This window comes from Anoplopoma fimbria, chromosome 2, assembly GCF_027596085.1.
Source record: "Anoplopoma fimbria isolate UVic2021 breed Golden Eagle Sablefish chromosome 2, Afim_UVic_2022, whole genome shotgun sequence".
Lineage (NCBI taxonomy): Eukaryota > Metazoa > Chordata > Actinopteri > Perciformes > Anoplopomatidae > Anoplopoma > Anoplopoma fimbria.
The window spans coordinates 4,955,678-4,980,863 of record NC_072450.1 but is presented as its reverse complement, the minus strand read 5'-3'; the positions used below and the strand labels follow the sequence as shown (position 1 = coordinate 4,980,863).

Below are 25,186 nucleotides of genomic sequence, written 5' to 3'. Positions count from 1 at the left end.
ACTAGTCCATGCTCCGTACTTTGTCCATCCTGGGACCTAACCATTGACCTTCTGGTTCCCAAGCCAAGTCCAAATGGACTGAACTACTGTCAAGTCTAAATCATTAAAAAAAATTGAATAATAAAACTGTTTGGATTCCAGATTTATAATGTATTGTCTTGTAAAAAACATCCCCTTCAATTTCTTCTCTATTGTAACTTGATGGTCTGAGTGGTCACTCAGCGCTGACCACCAGGCCCACACACTCGCACACACACACACACACACAGTTAGTTCAGAGACCTACATTCATTTTGAAATTACATTCAAGGCTACTCTCAAAGCGTTCAGGATTAATCCTCGACAAAATGACCTGGCAACATCCTTGCCCGTAACCATAGTAACTCACCGAGCGGCAAGTCGCTAAAAGGGTCTGGAAGGTCCAGCGAGAAAGTTGGCATTACTGTGTGTGCTTGTTCCACAATAAAACCATGATATTACACACGATGATATTGCAAAGTGCAAAAAAAAGAAACATTTAATAATAATAAATCACAACCAAAAATATATATAAATATGATAGTAATATTAGCAATAAAATGCTGATGTCTCCTTTAGGGGTCATCTGACATTTCTATTCTACGTACATTCTGCATTCCTAATCTACGTCGATCAGAGCAGCTGCCAATCACAGCCTTCAGTCACAGCTGTCACCATTATTAGGAGAAATGTTTTTGACATGTGTTTTGATTGTTTAGTTCGGCCCACATCCCATCCGCCAACATGGACGGATGGAGGATTTATGATATATACTGCAGCCAGCTACTAGGGAGAGATGGAAATGTTTTGGCTTCACTCTTGGGGGAGATATCGTAGGTTCCATCTTTATATACAATCTATGAATGGAGAATGTTTGGGTAAGAGAACATGGAACGCCATTGGAGGAGAAGAAAAACTCAGAAGCTGAAAAAAAGAAGAATTGACAAATGTAAAAAGGTCCTTCTCTTTGTCCTTCTCTTTTAGGGCTGCAGGCTTATGGCAAGGATGTTATTTTACCTACTTAAGTTAAAGGTTTTTTTTCACAACTTTTGAATTGATAACACTGGTAGATTATTATCACAGTGTTTCGTTAGCACTCTCTAGTACAGTGGTTCTCAAATGGGGGTACGTGTACCCTTGGGGGTACGTGAAGGCACTCCAGGGGGTACGTGAGATTTTTAAAAAATATATTTAAAATTAGCATCCTTTCAAAAATCCTTTAAAAATAGTTATTTAATAAATATTCAATAAAATATACGTGTAAGTTCATCAACTGAATTCAATGCAACAATGCAATTTTCAGTGTTTAATAAATCAGACACTGATGGCAGAGCGCTGTGTATTACATCTTTTTTTCAACCTAAAATGCTTTGTGCTGGTTAGGGGGTACTTGGCTGAAAAAATATTTCACAGGGGGTACATCACTGAAAAGAGGTTGAGAACCACTGCTCTAGTATATATAGAGCTTGAACGCATCATCATGTTAGTTAAAGGAACCTCCATACATTAGCTGTTAGCTCCGTTATTCTTATTATTCCACAACTCCAAATAATGATAATGTTGCTCTGTGGCTGTATCTTTAAAAGGTGGTGTGAAGTCAATATTGTGTTCACGGCTTCTGCCACCCACATTTTTTAATTGCCAGTGTAAGATCATTCTTAAACCTTGTTCCACTGTTATGTGTATTACTCAGAAGGATTTGTTATGATTATGAAATGTGCTTTTATGTCTACAACACATAAGTAGGAGGATGTAAGCCTTCAGATACAACATTATGTTAGTTATATTTTGTTGTAGTAGTTGTTGTTTTTTTATCTCCCTCAATTTTTTTCATAGAAAAATTCCTACATATTGTTCACTAAAACTGTGTGCTTGCAACATAGTGGAAGCACACATACAACAAAATGAATCAAGCTTAAGACCTCCAGCTGATGACGATATTAGGCTCTAACTGATGACTTTGTGAGACTGAATTGCTGATATACCATTATAACTGACAGCATAAAGTCTATCGTGTTGACTTGTATTCTTTATTTCCTCATGGCAAATATTGTAGTATAACTCATAAACCAACACCTTAGTTCTCATTGGGATGGAGTCTCATTTAATATAACTCATAATTAGAACAGCTACAGAAATTGTTGTGACAACTCTTGGTAACAGCATCTTAGTATATTAAATTGGTTTACTTTCCATGTACCATGACATCCTTGTTCGTCAACTGTTATTCAGAATTCAGAAAGTATTGCATATTCTCACTCACGAAATGCTGCATTAATAAACAGCAGTAATGCCGTTGCACAGTGTCGGTCCATTCACACCACAGGATGTTACTGTTCTACACCCCATGAGGACTGATAAACATTTATCTTAATGGAACAAATTAGCAGAGTAGAACAGAACAGCTCCTTGTGGGGTCATGGCAGAAGATTATTTAAAACACCATTAAGCATAATTGATCCTTACATCCACAGCTTATTGATTGTTTAGGACGCTTTCAAACAGCCAGGCGAGCTCCAAATACTGATCGCCATTGGGCAGTTGTGGCATCAGCGTCGGTCCCCTGATATTAGACAATTCAGTGGGCACAATTCATCATGTCATTGTTATAGGTACCATTTATCTTTCCTACAGATGCATGTTGGGAGACGTTTAGGGTTTAATGTCTTGCTCAACAATAATTTAATCTACCCAACCATATACTCCTGCATGAGCTACAATTGAGTCTTTGATGGACCTATAGAAAACTATTTTTGTTAAATGATCCTTATTGAAACTGTTGTGAACTAAATTAGTTTGACTGCACTGTGATAAAAAACATAAATTCTGGTGTTATTATTGACATTTCTTACCAAATTTATAAATATCAGCATTTCATGTTTGAAAAGGGATTACATTACATTACATTACATTACATTACAGTCATTTAGCAGACGCTTTTATCCAAAGCGACTTACAGGAAGTGTATTCAACATAGGTATTCAAGAGAACTACTAGTCACCAGAAGTCATAAGTGCATCTCCTTTCTTAAACAAGCATCTTAAAGCATAAACCAGAGCAAAAGTATAGTGCAGAAGCAAATTACTACGAAAACAATAATTGCAACAGACTAATACGAATACAATAAGTGCTACAAACTACTACGAATAGGATAAGTGCAGTAAACGAATACGAATTCAATAAGTGCAGCGAACTGATACGAATGCAATAAGTGCTACGAGGAAGGCTCAGGGTAGTACTTCTTGAAGAGGTGAGTTTTCAGCCTGTGTCTAAAGATGGGCAGCGACTCTGCTGTCCTGACGTCAGTGGGGAGTTCATTCCACCACTGAGGGGTCAGGACAGAAAAAAGCTGTGACCGGGTGGATCGGCCGCAGGGACCTCTGAGCGACGGGGCAACCAGTCGCCCCGAGGCAGCAGAGCCAAGTGGTCGGGCGGGGGTGTAGGGCTTGACCAAGGCCTGGAGATAGGAAGGAGCTGTTCCTTTCACTGCCCTGTAGGCTAGCACCAGAGTCTGTAACTGGATGCGAGCTCTTACAGGGAGCCAGTGTAGAGAACGGAGAAGGGAAGTTGTGTGAGAGAACTTGGGGCGATTGAACACCAGACGTGCTGCAGCTTTCTGGACAAGCTCCAGAGGTCTGATGGCCGACGCCGGGGCTCCGGCAAGTCAAACGGCATCTACCGTTTTAAATCAGCTTTAATCTTACAAGGTAAATTCTGAGTCAGAGTCGTACCTTTGGGACTAATCTACATCATAAAATGCTTACGTCTCACCATAGCGTATCGCTCTTTAATTTCCGTAACCACTGTGTAGCATTACATTCACATGTTCCCTCCTTTCTGTATACTGGAAAATGAAGCTCTCAGCATATTAGAAAATCTGTGGAATCAGTGTTAATGTGTGATTTTCTGGCGTGTTTGTGCTTCCCTACACTGTGACTAAAGTGCGTAGATGAAGCATTGCATTGTTTAATTTAGACGTTGGCTAGTTAGCTAGCAACGTAGGGAACGCTGAGTGTAGTTATTGTCTCATTGTGTTCTGATGAACAGTAAATCAATAAAAAAATGAAAATAAAATTCAGTGCTCCTTGCCAAATCGCTATTTCCTCAACTACTGTAGCTGTCATATTTGTCGCTGCTTTGTCGGACATTGGTCATATGGAAGTGGGCGTGGTTTAATCCCCCAGCCCCCTGCCCACTTCTTTTAATCATTCTTTCAAAATGGCCCAGTGGCTGGACTGTGATGCACTTAATTACGGGAAAGATTTAGTAATTGAGGCTGATTGAGACCAACTAAACACATAATGTCCAGAGGGCACAGACTAATCATCATCAGTCAAAACTATTAGAGCTGTAGAGGAAATATCACAGTCAAAGAGCTCTGATCACGTGCGTGTTCTTCCAACCACTTCATTCAGAGAAAGGATAGCAACGCTTTGGGTCCCATTGTGTATATCAAGATTTGATTTACTCAATCTGAAGTAATATCAATTAGTCTTGGCACTTTTCATATTTTACTGTTGTAGCGGCTTCAATTAATCTCTCAGATAATTCACTCCCCGAATTAGACTCTTCACTGTCATCGTTTCCACCTGATTTATCAGATTGTTCTGACGTTATGGATTCAGCTTGAGCAAATACAAGAAATGACAATGAATTAAATGATCGGAAAAGATTAGTGTTCAGGTGGGTGTGTGGCTGCAGGGATGAGCTGCCGCACCATTATTATGCTGATAGTAACTGAGGCTACTTCACATGGAATATTTCAACTCTACTTTGAAACGCCAGGCATTCCCCCCATTTCCCTGCGACGATCAATGGAGTTCATCTAATCTATTTTCTTCAAATAGCCTGAAGCCTTGTCAAGCATCTTACACAACTACTTACTCAACAGCTATTCAATGAGGAATATCTGGCAAAGAAACACGGAGCAGAAGCTTGTGGTCAGGTCAAATGAGGATGCAGAAACTACATCCAATGCATGATGGTGGTGTTGTATTTGGGCTGAAAATAAATGCCTTAAAAAAGCTCTGAGAAAGACTGATAACTGTGCAAGCTGTAATACTCATGGTGGCCCTTTGTCAGAGGTGGAGGACGTTTACACATCTTCTTTTAAGTCAAAGCATTAATGATGCAAAATGAAAGATTAAAAAAGGCTTGCAATTAGTAAAACAACATGTTCGTTTTGGCAAAGTGTACCCAAAGTTTTAAAAGTACAAGTACTCACAATTCAGAGAAATTCCCCCTTGTGAGTGTTATACTACTTCTTAGTATTTCATTGGATTATTCTTACTGATTCATGCATATGTAAGTAGCATTTTATTGTAATAATTGATCGAAGTGCCACTTAGATACTAGCTACCGCTTTGGTAGTTGAATCTCTGATAACAATGCATCATAAGTTGATTATTGAGCTTATATGTTTTTCATGTAATATCTTGATCTGCAAAGGAAGTAATAACTTGCGCTGACAAATAAATGTATGCAGTAGAAAAGGACATTTCTCTAAAATCAAAGTGGAATTATAAAGAAGTATGAAAAGGAGTTATTCAAGCAAAGTACAAGTACCTACTCAAAAGTACAGTATTTGTAATAAGTACAATTCCACCCGTGCCCTATGAAGAATTAAGCTTTACATTCAGTTGGAGCTGTACCACACATTCAGATTTTAAATCAACTTATGAAAACAGTGCAGCTTTTTCTTGCATGTCTAGTTATTCAGTTTAAACCAAGTGTTTCTGCACAGACTTTGCAGATAAAGATTTGGCAACACTATTAACAATATTAATGGTCTTGTCCTATTTGTAGAATAAGATTCCAGTTATGGCTGCGTTGTATCCGACTGGTGTATTCATACATTTCCAACAACTCCAGAGTGGTGTAAACTCCAGAAGTCAAAATTTGATAAAAATAATAGAAGTTATCATTTCCATATTAAAAAAGAATCACCACTCATGATTTTATCCAATGAAATAGTCTGCTTTTTGTCATAATTGTTGGTGTTAAGCCTTTCAAGAACAACGTAATGATTTGCTTTCCCACTGGCTGACAACCATATAACAAGACCATAAATTATGTTTATGTAACCACAATAACGAGACATCTATATTTGCTATCCTTTTTATTTTTTTAGGGTGATGACATTATAATTATGTGAGACATTCAAAGTTTCAATCGAAAAACTTAATGGGAGCTTTGAAAGTAAACAAAATTGATAGTCGGCACAGCCTTATATTCAGTATGGATCACACCCATTAACTTTCATACTTTAAAAAACCTTTTGGCATTTCATGTCAACTTTAAAATCTTAAAAGGTTGATCCTTAAAAGTTAACTAAATCTTTAGAGGAGCACACACCAAATGAAGGACTTTAATTACTTATATACGGTTTAGCTACCATTATGTAACTCTACATTACTTAAAATAAGTCAATGTTGACTTTTGGTTTCAGACGGGACACAAACAACATTAAAAGTTCTGTGTCTGTTTGATCCATCCACCCTGACCTCCTCTCTACATGAAACTTATCACGCTTTATACTACGTCACCTTAATTCTCCTGTACGCCGCCGTAACTACAGCCCCCTACAGCGTCGTAGTTTGACGCTTAGGCCACCGACCAAGCTTTTGTATTTGACGCCTTGGGAGAACGGGCTGGCTGTGAACATACGGGGACATCTTGCTCAAAGATGAATTCACTAGAACACCATGTTTCATACCCACAGTGATGGCTCACTGTATGCACATGATAACGTGTGTCAGAACAATCAAACAGTGACAATAAAGAAATCTTTTCACTTATGTATAATCCCCCCTTTGACCTCAAGAGTCCTTCACACAGGATGAGTTCAGCTCAAGCTGCCAAGTGCTTGTAAGATGTCTGGGGGTATGTCATATTTAATAGCTTATCCACAGTGAACATTTGCTTTGCTAATGCCAGTAATATATATATAAGATGCGTTCAACAGCTACATAAGTGCTGAAGACCCGTCAAAGACTTTCCTGGAAATGTGAGTGGAAATGTGAGGTTCAATTTTTATCTTGCTTTGAAAAAGCAGACAAGCCTGTCGGACGGTACGGACAGAGAATGTAATAGAGTTTGTTATGTGAGGAATCTGCTCATTAATATATGACAGAGGATGTCAAATCGATGGACCCTAGAATGTCTTATTATTTTATTTTATAAATGCATTCTCAATTTAAAAGGAAAACCAAGATCCGGGAAGAAATCAGTTGAATAAGACATTAAACTGCTTAAGCTGCAATTTATAAAAAAATGTTATTGGTCAGGAAAAAATGGAGACATGGGAAAAAGACGGTCTCTTGAGAATCAGTTAATGTTGATTATTCATCATTAAGTTTTAGGATTTTTGAACGACAAGTTTAAGTCCGTTCTGCTTTATTAGCAGACTTTCTTTTGGAGCCTGTTTTAACATAGATCTTCAAAATCTGTAGATCTGTCAAAACTTACAAAGTGGAAAAGTTGAGCAGGAAACATTGTCTAAGTTATTCAGATCTTTTCAGTCACAGTTTCTTGGGTCCATAATCGATGCAATGAGGAAATATCTTATTCCAAACAGTTTCTTTTGAGATATGCTACAGGTTATTGGGGCTTTTACTATGGATGTCTACATGATTGTTAATCCAAATAAACTAAATTTAGAACTCTGTCATTGAAAAAAAAAGGAAAATGCTTTTAAAAACTGGTGTTTGGCCAGTAATCCAATATTATGTATAGTAACAGAATATTTTCTTATTCATAACAATATAAATGATGCAGAGGGAGCCAACCACAGCATACATGAATAAGAATGCACAACTAAGGAGTTTCGTGTTAACTTAAAATATTCTAAATTGTCTAAAACACTATTAAGGGCTGAGCCAGAATAGCTGACCTTTCGATCTAAGGACCCCGACACTGCTGCCAATTTCACAGTCAAAGTATCTCGAAATGTGGTTATGAAACAAGGAATTGCTTGGGTTCTTACAATAAATCATGATGTATAGGCCATTTTGGTGTGAATATCATTCATAATGTTATTAATAATACTGTTATTTGGAATGGTACCATTACTCAAGGTCTTTCAATCAATCTCATTAATGTGTGTGGATAAATCACCATGTAGACTAAGTTGCACTATCCAAATGTGCAGCATGTTGCGACAGAAAGGCTAAATAACAACAAACATAAGGCTACTGTTTCATCACACTTCCAAACTCATCAAATTCATACATTTTTATTCAAACTATGACACTCTTGGTAACCCTCTAGTGTCAGTTTTGAACGTTGCGAGGAAAGCGCGTCAGTTTTCACTCGTATGCAAAGTGATTTTTTCAAAACAAATTGCAGTCTTTAGAGTTAATTAGGTTCAGGCAATAAAACAACTTTGTTAGGTTTGGGAAAAGAGCGTTGTTGACGTTTACAAAGGATTCACATAACTAGCGTTTATTCCAGTGGGTCAGCATTGGAGTTGTTAATGGTCCATCTGTATTGAAGACTAGAACCCAGGAACGACTCTTTTTCTTTGCCAGATTAATAGCAAACATCAAACATCACTCCCACCACTGGGACCGAAACAAAGTAAAAGAGACATATGGTTCCGAGCTGTTTCTAACACCAATTTCTACAAAGCCCCCCTCCAAAAAAAGTGTGCCACTCTCAAGGTCTCACAAAATTCTGATTGCTGCCTGCAGGCTGAACAAACAGGGAGCAAGAGTTCATAGGAGAGCTTGGTGAATTGTAAGAGCTGAATAAGCAGATGAAATAAACAAATTCAAAGAGAAATCTAACCTCTTAAATGAGGTGCAGTGAGATTCCATAGAAGCCTCGCAGCCTCAGCATCAATTCAACCAGCTTTTGTTCCAATGATGCAACAGTGTTTGCTGTTTTTGATTGAGGAAGGACACAAATTATACATGATGCACTTCCCATGACCAAGCACTTGTATATTATGTGTATTGCTAAAGTTTAATCTCTGAAAAGTTCATTAAAACATTGTAGGAGTATATTATTATCTGTGGCTTTCATTGACCTCCATCGAAACAGTGGGTCAGAGGGCACAGTCCATTCTGGCCTCCAATTGACACCAATAATGAAGTCGTATTTTCACAATTGAGATGCCCGAGCTATTAAAGCAGTGATGCGACAGAAAACATCTTGTCATTTTGCTTTCTTTGTCACCACAACGAAGCTTACTGACCTTTTCAAGCTGAAATATGTTATGACAACAGCTCCTCGCTTGTACCACCCCTGAGTGGCGTCAAGCGATGTGCACGCAAACGGCTAGCGTGACTCCAATCGTTGCAAATAAAAAATGTCAACTCGACCTTCATCACACTTTTGATGATTTATTCAATATTTGCAGTCGCAGAAGGGGCATGCGAGGGTGGGTTGATCTCCCCCTTTTAACAGCGGAAATTGAATTTGTTCAAGACATAAAATATGCAGTATGGCAGAGTTACTGCATTCACACGGTGTTAATGTAGGTAAAACTTGATGGAAATAAAATGTGAAAAATAATGAAGAAAATGCTACCAAAAGGGTTGTTAAAGGAACCAAGAGTGTGTAGAGTAGTGTGAAAGTTGACCTAGATGGATAATAAATATCAACACTCAGGGACTGTCGTCACATCAGCATTTTATAATGTGTGGAAATAGTCTGATATATTTTTTTTCAGAGTGCTGAAATCCTTTGGATGGTTAATGATTGCCTGTATTGCTTTATATTTGTAGGTGTTTTATTTGGTATACGTAACTTAACTCAATTATTCAACCCCCTGCAATTTTCATGCAAATGAGAACATAATGTGATGCATTTAAAATCACATAACCAAACTGAATGGGCACTCGTAGAGCGCAGACCATTTCCATAAGTAAAAAAGAATGTGTTTGTCCTGTGATTAGGTGCCACTCCAAAATGTATTGTGTTCTTCCTTGGCCCATGCTCCATCCTTCCATCAAGTTACATGAAAACCTGGCCTTTCCATAATTCCTGCTGAAAAACAGACAAACAAACTGAACTGAAAACATAACCTCCTTGGCTGAAGTACAGATACCAGTGCTCCACCATGCCTTTGCGTGATTTTTAGTCCAAGTGGGACTCCACAACAGTCATGGATCAGTAATAAAGGCCCTGTGGCAGACTTAGAGATAGAGACAGATTTTGATAGTTGGTGCATTTTTCTAAATAGCAAATATGAGCAAGATGTAGATGTAAAAATGTTCCTTTATTTTCAGGTCAGCAGAATGACAGCGCAGTGGGAATAATACGTTCCGACATATGGAGCTCAGTGTATCAAAATTTACATAATGTACTCTGACATATAAGCTCCAGAGGATCTCGTTTTCACTGTGAGTTTGTCCCGGGGCTAAACTACGTCACATTTTATGACAGCTGCCAGTTCTACATGTCCTCGTCTGGTGGTCCTTGTGTAGGGGTGAGAGTAGGTGCAACTGTGAGGAATTCATACACTGCCAGTTTTGCCTCACTGAATCACAAAACAACTGCCATTCCTGCTCATTACCTCTGCTCAGTGTACTGTATGTGTTGGAGTACTCACAGTACACTGTACATGTGTGTGGGAGTGAAAATTGAATTGGAAATAATGTACACCATTTGAACTGAATGAAGCTTTTTGCTGCCTGCAAAATTATAGTAATGTACGCAGTTGACAAAAATGTAAAATGCCTGGATGTGCTTAAGGAAAAATTTGAAAAGATCACGAATGTCAGTAGTAAAAATCCTCTGGGCACCATAGATGTTTTACAGCAACATTGGAAATAGTAGAGATATTTTAGCGGACTAAAAAGACACCAAATTGATCATTTAACCATACAAATGCAGCCGTGTTCTGCATGATTGTCAAAAGCAGTCAGTATGTACCATGACACGGAGTGAGAATTGTCCAGGTGGCCTCATCATTTATAAGTAGATGTCAAGGGCCAGCTGGTGGATGCACACTCCCCCCCTTCATCCCAAATGTCCCTGTGGTTCACCGCCAACCCGCCACCTAATAACATTGAGCTGTCTCCGACATCGAGCTGCAGATCTATCATCGGGGCACAGCCACATAATAGCCAAATGTGTTATCTCCACCTAAATTAAATTAACGTGCCATCTATAATCCATAATTGGCTATAATATAATATCGGATTTTCAACAATGCCTTTTGCTAGAGGTGAGAACAGACTTGCCTCGCCTGCTCTGGAGCCGGAAAAGTACTGACTGGGCCTGACTCTGAAGAGCAGAAACACAGACCTACCAAACGTGGTGGAATTAGAAATAATCTGCTAGAAAAAATAAATAAAGGAAGGAACCAATTGGCCTTCATGAGTATTCCCCAATCTGCATTGGTTGCATTGTTCACGGGAATGGTCAGGTGCGTTTGTGTCTCCTTGAGTGAGTGTGCAACTCTGTGTCTGTCCACAGCTAATCTCACATTTGGCTGCAGCAAAATGTATCATATTTTGGGTGGCTGCATGCTCAAGGACCTCCTGGGACACATACTTCTTTATTCTGCCATTGACTGCCCACTGACTCCTGGAGGATAGGGGCCACTGGTGATAACACAGCTGCACACATTTCCAACCCAGAGCCGGTACTCTAGGGGTCAAACAGCTTGCTCACTTTTTAGTATTTTGGCCAGCGTGTTTGGCTAACAGCTAACGGAACTACCAGTGCACACACTGCTTAGTACCACTCGGTCATTGCTCTGCAGCCAGAGACACAGTGGGGGAAAACAGTTTGCAGACTTTTATTGTTTTGGACGGTTTGTTTGGCTAAAAGCTAACAGAACGTTACACACACTACTGAGTCCATCGCCGTCACTCATCCGTAGCCGTCGCTATGCTGGCAGACAGCTTGGTGAGTTTCATTTTGGTTTTGGCAAGACTGTATACATGCCTGCATACATTGCTGCATGTTTTGAGTTAAATGAAGTGTGTTCTAAGACGCATTACATTACAGCCAAGACAGGAAGATGGCAGATTGTGAGTTGTATTCATTCATCTCTCAATAGAGCAGCGGTCACTGCAGACACACCTGGTGTAGATCGGCACTCCACTGAGTGCACCTTGTAGTTAGATCTTGTTTTCTTTCAGTTGTAACCTTAAAAACAGGGAAACAGCTTGTTGCAGATTTAGATTTAAAATACACTTTACAACCGAGAAATACATTTTGTTCATATTGTTAATCCTTTGTTGTGGTCGTTTTATATTAAATTACAATTTTCCTAAATTTGGTCCAGTAAAAACATCTCTCTTTAAAAAAAAAATTCACTTGGTTTTATGAGTTTTTTCATTCTAATGAAGTGCATTGTTTGTTCCAAAACTGATTGTTGTACCCCACAGTCATTTGATGATGTTTACAGTGTCATACTGTGGCACAGCAACATGTTTAGAGCCCTAACCACCAGTCATCACCCGTGTAGATCTGACAAGGGCTGCCTCCCACATGGCAAACATTGTGATGAGGTTTTCTGGTCCATTCGTTGTGCAGTCAGGAGATTACTGCCTTCGTAAAGCCCGGCATCACTACAGTCTTGGCGATGCTCAGGACCACCCTCCTGGCATCCACCATCATGCTGTTTCAGAGTCTGTTTGATCACACTCTATAAGCCCCATACAAAGTAATCCATTCACATGCAGAACAAGTGTGGAAAAGAAGTCGCTGTTGCATTAAATTGTTGCTGTATTGTAGCATACTGTATGTTCTACATAAGAAGAGCGAGGACCAACCTCTTCTGCATGGCCGGGCTTTGTTTTTGGTCATCGAGTTCAGTTTCCTTGAATTAAAGCGGGTGAATGAATATTCATTGCTCTCACTTGAGTTCTGCAGGATAGGTTTAAAGAATAGACCCTCGACTACAGGTAATTGGCTCATTGATAAACTCATTAAGAATTTTAAATGTGTTGTTGAGTCAATGAAAAGCGTTAATAAATTCCCACTGGTTGCTATGATGAGGTTGCATCTAAGCTTAGTGGTGATTTCCTGTCAATGTCCATTGCTGTGCGATCACCTTTCGGTTTCCTCAGCCATCAGGGTCATTTTACAACACATGTAAGGCTCTGTGATGACTTTTCTTAATTCAGTTAATGCTCACATTTTGAAAAACATGGTGAATAATCTATTATTTGTGAACATCTTTTTTATATTAATAAGCAAAGATGCAATGACAAAGATTTGTTAAAGGAATACTCCACCGACAAAACAACTATTTGTATATCAATTAATCACCCTTCATAATCATAGCCTAGAATTCTGGAAGAAAAATAGTTTTTCTCCAAAACATCAAAGTTTGTAGACGAATATGTTATATTACCATATACTTGAATTCATCAAGACTTTTTTTCTGTTTTGGATTCTCCATTTACCGTGGTGGCATGCAAGAAAAAGAAAAAAAAAATCTTTAAGAATTCATGGGAACACAGGGTGAGAAATTGATATAGAAATTGTTGTTTTGTTGGTCAAGTGATCACCCATTCTTTTTTGCATGAGCTACAAATTTAATATGGCATATTTTAAGTAGGAGTTTAAAAATGTGCAAGCTTGACCAACCAATAAAAGCATGTACATATGTATATGTAGGCCCTTATATATCATATGATAGGAATTGTTAAATACTACATTGTGATGTATGGTGCTGTTTGTTCTGTCCACCGTACAAGTACTTTTCTGTACAGCCAATCTAATTTAAAATCACAGTTGTAGAGACTATCTGCCTGGAATAACCTTCTCTTAACTGCAGATGCTGGAGACTGTCCAATTTCAGTTCTTTCAGAGCTAAGCGTCATGGTTGATCGTGCTGCGTTATTGGGTCATCTCGAGATCTGGATGGGTACTTTGGGTTAAGCATTAAGTTGCTTTTGGACCATTCTTACTAACAGATCATTGTCAATTAAAAAGGGAAAGTCCTTCCCTTCAAATGCAGTATCACCCTCAGGTCCCATTCTCTTCAGTCTTTACATGCTCCCTCTTGGCGGTGTCATTTGCTGACTTCCTTTTGAACATATAGCACTGCATTGTACTCAAACTCAATTTAGACAGAATGATCTTGGTATCGTTGCCTCTTACACCAAAACTGCACTATAGATTATAAGTAGAATCTGAAATTAGGAAAATTTATATTTACAAAACGAGAAGGAAATGTGTTTTTTAAGTCTCGATTTTGAATTCAGAGATGTATTATTAATCAATGTATTTAGCTTTATATGGCATCATCTGGTAGTCAGAGTAGTGCTGTTCTGATTTCAACAGTTGGCATTTTTATGCCTCAATGCTGATGACATCCATGAGGCAATATGTTTTTGGGTTGTCCGTTGTGTGTCCATCCGTCTGTCCGGTCCATTCTCGTGACCGTGTATAACCTGGAGGGAATTTCTTTAAATTTGGTTCAAACGTCAACCTGCACTCCAGAATGAACTGAATAAATGTCGATGATAGATCAAGGTCACTGTGAAGTCACATCCATCCCATTCTTGTGAACGCGATGTCTCAGGATCATCTTGAGCAAATTTCTTCAAATTCAGCACAAAAGTCAACTTGGACTCAACTGATAAGAATGTAGAGGTCAAAGTACACTGTGACCTCACAAAACATGTTTTTGGCCATTACTCAAGAATTCATATGCCAAATTTGACATTTTGGCAATTTCATCAATGTCTAATAGGACAAAACGATAAAGTGATGACATTTTGGACAGACATTGGCACATTCTTCAATCTGATGCTTTGGCAATGTCAACCGCAAAATCACTGGTTGGCTGGGCATACGACCAAGAGGCGTTATTTATTTTAATATGTTGCTGCATCCCTATAGAATTGTATTTGTTGTTGTTTATTTATTTGGTGTTGTCTGCCTTGCACTGTTTGTGTGTGAGGGTTTCCCACATACATAAAATAAGCGGGGGGGGGGGGGGGGTCTGGGATATTTTGAGATTTTGCAACCCAGCACTACCTCTGTCAGAGAGAACATTTTTGAATATCCAGGGGAGCGTAGTAATGTACTGTACTGCACTGCACCGTATGGTGTCTCTTGAACTGTCAAAAAAATATAAATAATTATACACAAAAGGATATAATTGGCACCAAACAACAATACCCTTTGGCCCCTACTTTGGGATCTTTCCACTGGCTGCCAGTCAAGTGATTTTAAGGCCTTACTGATCATGTCTAAAGTTCAGTGGGGGGTATTGCCCTGAGTTAAAATGCTGACCTTTTAGTTGCCCATGAGCCCAAGTGCACTTTAAGATCCTCCGACAGGGCACTCCTGACGGCTCTCGAGTCTAGTTTGAAATCGAGAGGCATCCAAGCACTTGCTGTCAGAGATCCTCAACAGCCAAATGCCCTGCTGGAGGAACTGAAGCCTTCTGAATGAATATGACTTTTTTATAAAGCAGCAGAAATGTTAAGGGAACATGGAGTGCAGAACACAGGGCACACACCAATGGCATCACCTCTTTCTATTCTCTCTTTCAGAACAAGAGCTTGAAAACGAAACTACTTTCGGGACACAAACTTTGTGACGCCTACGCTGAAGAGGTAAGGATTTCCAATTAGTTCATTCTGTTTTATCACATACATAATTAATTCTCAGCTCCAGCTACTTAATTGTTCATTGTTCATGGAATAGGTGCAATTCATGAAAAGATTACCTTTGTTCTCTTGTGAGCAAGCAATGTTAACAAAATTCAAATGAACAACTCTAACTTAGCAAATGTTGTCTTGGCCCCCACATCCTTTTGGATCATTAATTTAACTGTGATTAGGAAACTATTTCACAAAGAGATCCACTAAAGTCTATTCCTGTCGCTCTCACGCTCTCACACACATACCAACACACAAACTTGCTTGGTTTTGGCTGTCCAGTGAATCTCAGAACAACCTGTCTCTAACAGCGAGCTCTTTGATGGCTGTACAGAGCAATCTCAGGAATTCAGGTTCTAGTGAGAGCAGCTTCGAGTACATTTCGTCTGTGTCATTTTTTCAGTCACCTACTTTTCCTCTTTTTCTACTTTGGCTCTGCTGCCGGTTGTTACGGTCACCAGCGTCCACCAGGTTCACATCCTTATTGAAGCCTTGAAGCCGAGCTTTGAACTGCTGCTTTTGCCTTCTCGCTGACCAATGCCCATGCTGTGATTTAGCCATGCAGGATCTTAAAAGGCAGCGGGTCCTGCGGGCGTTGTGATGACATGCCCAACTGAGTGCAGCTGGTGCTGAGTAATGGTGAGCTCAATAGTTATGCAGTTGGTCAGTTGGTGAGTCCATGCATTTCCTGAAACCAGGCTACAGTTTGAGGAATAACTTTAGATTTCCCAACATGGAGCAGTGTGGTGATGCAGACAGGTTGATCGATGCTACCTTGTTGTTTAGATGGAGTTTTTCTCTACAAAGACCCTAGGCTAGACCTCGCCTGAGGCCGATGAGGCACGGTCAATGCTACAGAAAAAAAGTTTCTCAGCGACAAAACAATTTTCAGTATTTTATATTATATGGTGATATTAGGGATTAAATTAGCAATCTGTATCATCGAAACGTATGTTTTCCTTTGGATTAATGAAGTAATTATTAAAGCCTTAAATGTCAATTCTTTCTAATCGCCAGCAGGGGGATTGTATAGAATTCTATGAGAAAATGACCCTACTTCTCACTTGATTTATGACCTCAGTAAACATTGTCAACATGAGTTTATGGTCTCAATCTCTAGTTTCACGTCTTCTTCAATACAGCATGATGTTCTTTTGGTAAATGATGGTCTAATTTAGTGTAAAATAGACCGTAAAGCAGGGTATGCTTTAGGGAGTCTTATTTCCTCTGATGCACAGTGGCCTTCAGTATCGATTGGCTGTTACTCTGCATGCAATTGTGAATATCAGAAAAATGTTGAATATCTTGGCAGATAATCATCCAGGCCGGCAATCAGTCGATCCCTTCCCATAATGCTATTGGTCTCACATCGTCAGCATCAGAAACGATGGACTAAATTACATGCACACTGCAGGCCAAAAGGTCCACAAAGAGAATTCGGTGTTTGGAAGCTTTTGATGTTGAAGAGCTTTTCATCGACTGTGAAGTCTGCTCCAGTACTGAGGTTATTCTTGAGTTCCTATTGAGACTCAGGAAACTGGTGTTGAAAATTACAGGCTTCTTTCCTCTTACAAATCCTCCAGATGAACATCCCTGATATTTCAACAGCTAATCTTATCCAAGCCATCATCACATATTCAAACTCTGAGATGATGATGGCACATTTGACTACGCAGCGAGGCCTGATTATAATGCTTCAGGAAAGAGTTGGAAAGGCCATGAAGAGGTCCTGATTGAAGCTGTCGGTCGGCCTACGTAGAGCCAGAATATTTCTGGCGACAGCAAAGGGAATGATCTAAGCGCTGTTAAAACCGCTGCTTTTGTGCTTGTAGATAATAATGTGTTATGCTCAGTATGTGTTCTTGTCCAGTGGTTCTTTGTGTGAGTGAATATTTCTGCAGAACTGTTACACAGGCAAGTAAACTTTTCGTTCCTGAGGGAACAAATAGCTACCAGGATTAGTAGATCACTGGAGGTCACTGACTTCAATTCCCTTTTGGAGGCTCTAAAAACGAAGTCAATCAGCGAGAGGAACATTCTTACATGGCCCCTGCTTCCATCCTGGAAAGTTATTTATGAATAAAAGGGAAGGGTTAAAGACTAGACCTGTAATCACACCGTAATGACTGCGGAGTTACAGAAAGAGATGGATACTAAAGCTGCAGAACAATCGCCGCCGGTGCAGTTAATTGCAAACAACATTATTCTATTGCAAGTTTGTCTAATGGTGAAGAAGTAAGATATGCTTACTCAAACATAACTTCTGTTTATGGGGTCTAAATCACACAATCTGCTCTGTCTGTATGGAAACATTACGTGTGAGTGCTTTTTATTGACCTATTGCACTTTTCACTGCAGTAGAAAATTAAACGTTGAACCAAGATTAACCGTTAAGAACATGTTTACCATTAATCTTTTCTTAATTGTTGTCTAGAAATCATATTTTCATGCTTCAAGGATCTTTTCAATTATGACTTTCCTCAGAGCATTGAGTGAGTCAGTGTCAATAAAAAAAAGAAAAGCTTGATTTAAAATCTTTGAATCTTAGAACAGGCCTTTGAAGCCATGTCCAAGAACTGAGATTAGGCCAGATCATTTGTAGCTGGCCTTGGATAAACTTTCTAAGCATAAGCTCCTTTCATTACACATATAATACATTTCAAGACTTTGTATGCGTAAACAGCCGCTTTCCTTTACTTGTGATTTGCGTTCTCATTTAGTGGAAATTGGCTTTGGGAATTCCCACATTATATATTGGAATACATTCAATTTGGTGTGGTAATCGTTCTTTTGAAAGCTGCTTTAACTTGTGCTCTGCTCGCTGTGTGAGGTTGAGGATCAAGCTTTGTGCTCTTAATCTGTGTTGTGTGGTGAAAACTCCTCAGCTAAAAAGACATGAAAATACATGTTAACAACACTGTACAGGAGGTGGTATGGTCGCTGTTACAGTTATATGCCTGGACTGCTCCTGTTTTATTCTGTAATATGTATAACTTGGTGAGAACAAACTGGCTATTTTCATGAGAATGAAAATATACTAATTACATTAAAATAAATAATGCTAATGCTTTTAGAATTGTGATGGTCATTGGCCTCAATGACAAACTTCCTGATCTGGGTAAGGGATGAGTGATATGTCAGACGGGGTTGGTGTAACTGCTCATCAACCCTTTAGGTTACTCAGTTTGGGTTGAATTTTGCTAATCATTTTTCTAATTTATGAAAAAATTATTTGATACAAAATGTCTGAATATAGTACAAATTACAATTTCCCCAAACCCTGACATCTTCAAAGTGGTTGTTTTGAGCAACAACCCAAAGTTGTAAAAGCAGTTTACAGTTCACTACGAAGTCCTCACAATTGAGAAGCTAGTGATTAATAAGACATTTTTACTTAATAGAATCATTGAATGAAATAGTTTGATACATTTTCTGAGGAATGTATAATTCATTTTTTCAACTCTGGTAAAAGAACATTGTCGTATAACATTGTGTTAAATGTTCAATTACATTAAATAACAATGCCATCATGTCTGAGTTTTAAAGTATTGAATTAGTATTGTGCTGGTTTATAATACTAATAATGATTATCATTTGGCGTGTGAAGCCTTCGTAGTGAGAATGTGGGGCTTTAGGATCCGTCAAACCGATGCTGTGCTGTCGCTGAGTCATCCGGTCAGTTGGTTCAAACTCATTTTATCTATTTGAGCATAAGGAGCAGTTTGGACTCTATTAGCTGCAATAAGGGTCAAAAGGGTCAGCGAGACTCGTGGCCTCGTTATTCCCTGTGCCACAGCTTTATTGAAGACCATCGGGGATGTGTGTTTGTTTGCACTAAAATGATTTCAAATGATGAGGAATGCTCCCTTTTTGTAAATCCAGAGATATGTCATAGTAGGATGGATGGCAGGAGGAACTCATCCATGCCAATTTCTGTTCTGAATCTCAAGCAGTTTGGAAAGACAATAGTGGGATTGTCCACATTCAAACATGAGCGCATGAATGGGAGCAGGTCACTAGGACAATTGTAGCACAAGCTTGGTGAAGTCCAGTCAGGGAACTCGCTGGCAGGCGGCCACTGGCCTGAGTCAGCTGTGTGTTTGTTCACTTCACCAATCACAAATGCTTCCCATAACCAGCACTCCATATACATTGGAGAGGAAACTCGCCAGGTCTCTGGTGCTGTTCAAGCTTTGCTCCTGCTGCTGGCGAAGCCACTGCTGCCTGCGACACATATCTGGCTATTCTTTCTCTAAATCAAATTCATTGTTAAAAAAAAAAAAAAAATGGCATGCAACCTTTCTGAACAGACGGTGATGTCCTCGAGGGGAAAAAATTAAAAAGCTTAGAGTCAAACTCAAGGTTGAGACCTTTGGGTGAGGGAGAGCATGTGGCATTAGGGATTGTCATTTAATCTGTTGCGCATCTTTTTCCCCGAGAGCATGAATTTATCACCTGTTTCCATCTCTGTCAAATTTATGGTTTTGTTGCTCATAATTTGGATGAAGGATGTTGTTACGCTGCCACCATTCCATGAGCTGTTATCACTAGAATTACGTTTCATTCTTGCAACAGGATTTATTAAAAACATCGAGTAACCTGGACCTTTTGCGGATAAAATATAATTACATAAAATGTAATGTCGAATGGCCTCGTGTGATAAATTCTACAGGGCCTTTTGAATGGAGCAGCATGCCATTATCATTGTGTTTATTTTTTGGGGCGATAATTCATGCAGATCACATAGTCTTTATCAACCAAGCATCGGTTATTTTGATAAATGTTACTAGCATGTATTTATTAATAGACATTGGTTGTGTCTTTTTGTGAGAGAAAGAGGGGGATTACAGTATGTTCTGTGCTCAAATACCATGTGAACTGGTTTTATTCTTGCACTAATAAATACCTTAAATGAGTCTAAAATTTCATATAGGTGATTTCTACATAGTGATTTGACGGAAATCTTTATACCTTCTCAGATGTTATCGTGTTTCTAAGAGGGGCTATTTTATAACAAAAATGTTAACATTGTATAGATGAAAAAATGACTTAATTAATATAATCGGCAGGTTAATCGACAGTAAACAGATAAGAGATGGTAAAATTAGGTGTGGGGTAGATTTGGGTAGCTTTACATTACATTACATTACATTACATTACAGTCATTTAGCAGACGCTTTTATCCAAAGCGACTTACAATAAGTGTATTCAACATAGGTATTCAAGAGAACTACTAGTCACCAGAAGTCATAAGTGCATCTCCTTTCTTAAACAAGCACCTAAGAGCATAAACCAGAGCAAAAGTATAGTGCAGAGGCAAATTACTACGAAAACAATAATTGGAACAGACTAATACGAATATAATAAGTGCTACAAACTACTACGAATAGGATAAGTGCAGTAAACGAATACGAATTCAATAAGTGCAGCGAACTGATACGAATACAGTAAGTGCTACGAGGAAGGCTCAGGGTAGTACTTCATGAAGAGGTGAGTTTTAATCTAAAGATGGGCAGCGACTCTGCTGTCCTGACGTCAGTGGGGAGTTCATTCCACCACTGAGGGGCCGGGACAGAAAAAAGCTGTGACCGGGTGGATCGGCCGCAGGGACCTCTGAGCGACGGGGCAACCAATCGCCCGAGGCAGCAGAGCCAAGTGGTCGGGCGGGGGTGTAGGGCTTGACCAAGGCCTGGAGATAGGAAGGAGCTGTTCCTTTCACTGCCCTGTAGGCTAGCACCAGAGTCTGTAACTGGATGCGAGCTCTTACAGGGAGCCAGTGTAGAGAACGGAGAAGGGAAGTTGTGTGAGAGAACTTGGGGCGATTGAACACCAGACGAGCTGCAGCTTTCTGGACAAGCTCCAGAGGTCTGATGGCCGACGCCGGGGCTCCGGCAGTAGTCCAGGCGGGAGATGACCAGAGCCTGGATGAGCACCTGCGCCGGTAGCTGTGTCGGTCCTTGTCCTTGGTGTCTCTCCCAGTGTGCATCATTTATTCATGTCTTTTTAACATCTCTTTCATTATCTTTCCTATCAGAAAGCAGCAAAGAGATGACATACAATTCATGTAATCCGTAATGTAATACAAAAATACACAAATGAATGTTGATTGTTTGGCAGCCTTGATAATGTTTTGTTCGGTGAAGGCTACAAAATTGTGCATTGTGCAGTCATTTGTTTGTATAACACAAAACCAATTTGTATGTAATCCATGAAATCCTGATCCAGGAAGTATAAAGAGCGACAAACTCCATGTAGGGGTGGATGGGTGGGTCCAAAGACACTGGACTTTCACCCAGTAGCTGTTAGTGTCCTGTGTGAAACCAGAAGTCAACACTGATTTATTTGTCACATGGCTTCTGTACTAAAGTAACGCTTTAGTAATTCAGTAGTTATTTAACCCAACCATTGACTTTTCTGTCAGATAACTTCCATTTTAACTTGAATATTGACTTTATATCACATAACTACAGTTTTCTAAAATAACGCCACTCTTTTCCTAAACTGATCCAAGTAACATTGATGGCTAAACCTAACCCAGTTTTATGTTTGTATAAAAAAAAATAGATTCATGTAATGAGCAGATTTGAAAAATGCTGGACAATCATCAGAAAAAGCACAAAACAATGAGGAATAACTTTTCCCAAAATATCATACAAACCATCGTAATAGGATGTGTTGTTCAGGTAGATCCCATATTCTGTGATGCTCCCTACAATACAACAAATGATGAACAGTAGTACAAGAGCAGATGCTTTAAATAGGACAAGAGCATTACTATGCTCCACGTCACTCACCACCCATATCGAATAAGTCAGACTACCCTGACTGAAATGATTGAATAAAAATACATACCGTAGTCAGTAAGTTTTTGGCCGAAAGCCAGTCACTGGTCTGCAGCAGCTCACATGCTTTCAGCCAATCAGACACACTTCACAAATATCTGTTTAAAGGGGGAAGGAGACGTACAGGTCTACGCTCCTGCTACAACCGCTGATAAAGATGTATGCCGAGGGGTGTGTGGACACTTTTGCACACCTGCCACCACCCTCTGGTGTCATGTCACCCGTTTGTGTCTGCTTTTATGTAACATGGAGCAATGGTGCTGTTCTCTCACAGCGAGGATTTATGGAACATTGAGTTACGGGCACTTTGTTTGTCAGGTATACACAAACATGCTACTGTTGCTCTGTCTGTGCAGGATGTGTAAATAATCATTGTGTTCCCACTTGCCCCTGGACAGAAGGTACTTTAAATGATAGTGACGCAATACTTTAAGTTCGCTGAGTTTAAATCCAGAACAACTGACACTAAACAAGAGTGAATTTATCCCCAAAACATCATCCCTAATATAATATAATCTCAAAAGACCAAAATCCCTCCAGAATGTGGCTTCTGATATTCGCCTGATCTCATCACTGATAATAAATAAATAAATAAATAACCAAAGTGTCAAAGACGTACTGTGCTTGGACACACATGAACACGTCTGCACAGACTGGGAAAACAAAACAGAGCTATTATTTGCGAAAAAGCAAAACAATGTCAGTAACAATGTAAGTCAACTGTTAGTTGTCCCTCCTGACGTAAAGCTTTGACAGCTTTGATAAAGGATGAATAGAAAATAAGAAAGGCATCAGCGTACTGACGACTTAGAGATACAAACTCATATTAGAGTTTTGACGGTTTCTCATCTACCTGTGTAATTCGTTTCATGACCAAACTGAACTCTGCTTGTATCTGCTAGATTATACTTTTTTCTCCATGTTTCCAATTCTCACACACTGTGTCATATACACTGTAGGCTATCTGAACTTGGATAATGAGGAACCTTTTGAGTCTGTACTGCTATACTTTAGAAGATGTGCCTTTAGATGCAGAGCTGTATGGGGAGGCTTCAGCTTTAAGTTATTGACACTGTCTGAAAATGAAAGCATAAAAAATCTATTTTGGGGGAAAAACAGGCTAATTGGACATATTCAAAATGCATGAAGCCTCTTATTTGGAGAAGAAGAATTTGCCAAGATAAGAGGAAAGAAATGTAAAGATGTACTGTATATATTGTGTTACATTTTTGCTACTTTCAGATACATTAAGAAAATCCAGTTTTGCTGATTTCCATTATTTAACAATGACTAAAGAATAGCATGTTTTCCTGGTGCTTCTCTTCCTGCATGGAAGATTGAAATGCCTCGGCAGTAAAAAAAAACAATCAAACATTTATTTAAAGATGCACTAATGAGTATTTTCTAAATCAGGCGGTCGACATGACATCATTTGATAGCCATGAAGCAGCCCAATGTATTGATCAGGCTGATTATACCATTATAAACACATCCTCCCCTATCTATACTTTGCATGTGGGTCTGTATTTTCACTGATCTCGAATCAACACAGGGGAAGTCATTGACAGTTAATGTAGCTTTTTTTAGCAGCTCAGTGGAACCCAGCTATGTTTTTGGGGGGATGTACAGATGTGGACGCAGTTTCAAAAAGTGTGATGAAAGTAAACATTTGGAATTAACATTCTTTTGATAACCATATTTTTAGCAGCTTTTTTATTCACCTTATTTATATGCAAAGTAGGCAAAGCAGGTCGTAATCATAGAAAAATTCAAATTTGTATCTCAAGAAAAAGTTGTTTACCTTCCAGATTAATTATGACTTTTGTTGTGAAAAAGGATCTGGCCTCACGCTCTGCCATTCTTTTTTCACAAAAACAAAGTTATAACATACCTGCATTCATTTAAAAAAGCTTTTGTTGCTAGAACTATCCCTCATCCAAAAACATCACATTTTTTGTGATCGGCTTACATTTGTAATTATATTCGGGGATACACTCAAAACATTCATGAATAAGCCTCGGTCTCTGAACCTCAGGAGCTAAAAGAAGAATTCATCTTCGACTTTTTTTGTCAGGTATACACAAACATGCTACTGTTGCTCTGTCTGTGCAGGATGTGTAAATAATCATTGTGTTTCCACTTGCCCCTGGACAGAAGATACTTTAAATGAGAGTGACACAATACTTTAAGTTCGCTGAGTTTAAATCCAGAACAACTGACACTAAACAAGAGTGAATTTATCCCCAAAACATCATCCCTAATATAATATAATCTCAAAAGACCAAATCCCTCCAGAATGTGGCTTCTGATATTCGCCTGATCTCATCACTAATAATAAATAAATAAATAAATAAATAACCAAAGTGTCAAAGACGTACTGTGCTTGGACACACATGAACACGTCTGTCCTTGAGATGGACTGCAAGAATTCAACAGTTTTTTTCATCATTCTCACAAGGAGGGTGACTCACGGCGATGCATGAATGCTTGAATATTTAAAAAAAAAAAGTTAGGGAGAGCTGTTAAACTACAGCAGGCTCATAAAATACTGTGTCGCCGTGTTTTGTTCTGCTTGTAACTGTTTGGGATGCGGGGCCCACCCATGCAGGATTCAAACCATCAGGAACAACCAGGCAGAGATGCTGCTGTGGTTCCCTTGGGCCGAGGAGACGGCTCACATGATTTATTCAGAGTAAATAATAGAGCAATGCTTAGGAAAGTCTGACAGATCAGCACATTTAGAGATTC

The 25,186-nt window shown here is 39.1% G+C and overlaps 1 protein-coding gene across 1 annotated transcript in view; it reads left to right on the top strand.

The window, feature by feature from the left end:
- luzp2 (leucine zipper protein 2) overlaps window positions 1-25,186 on the top strand; it is an 82,536-nt gene that overhangs the window by 28,118 nt on the left and 29,232 nt on the right. The window contains exon 6 of the mRNA XM_054616592.1: window positions 15,489-15,551. Coding sequence (XP_054472567.1) covers window positions 15,489-15,551 — 63 coding nt within the window. The remainder of the gene's footprint in view (window positions 1-15,488; window positions 15,552-25,186) is intronic.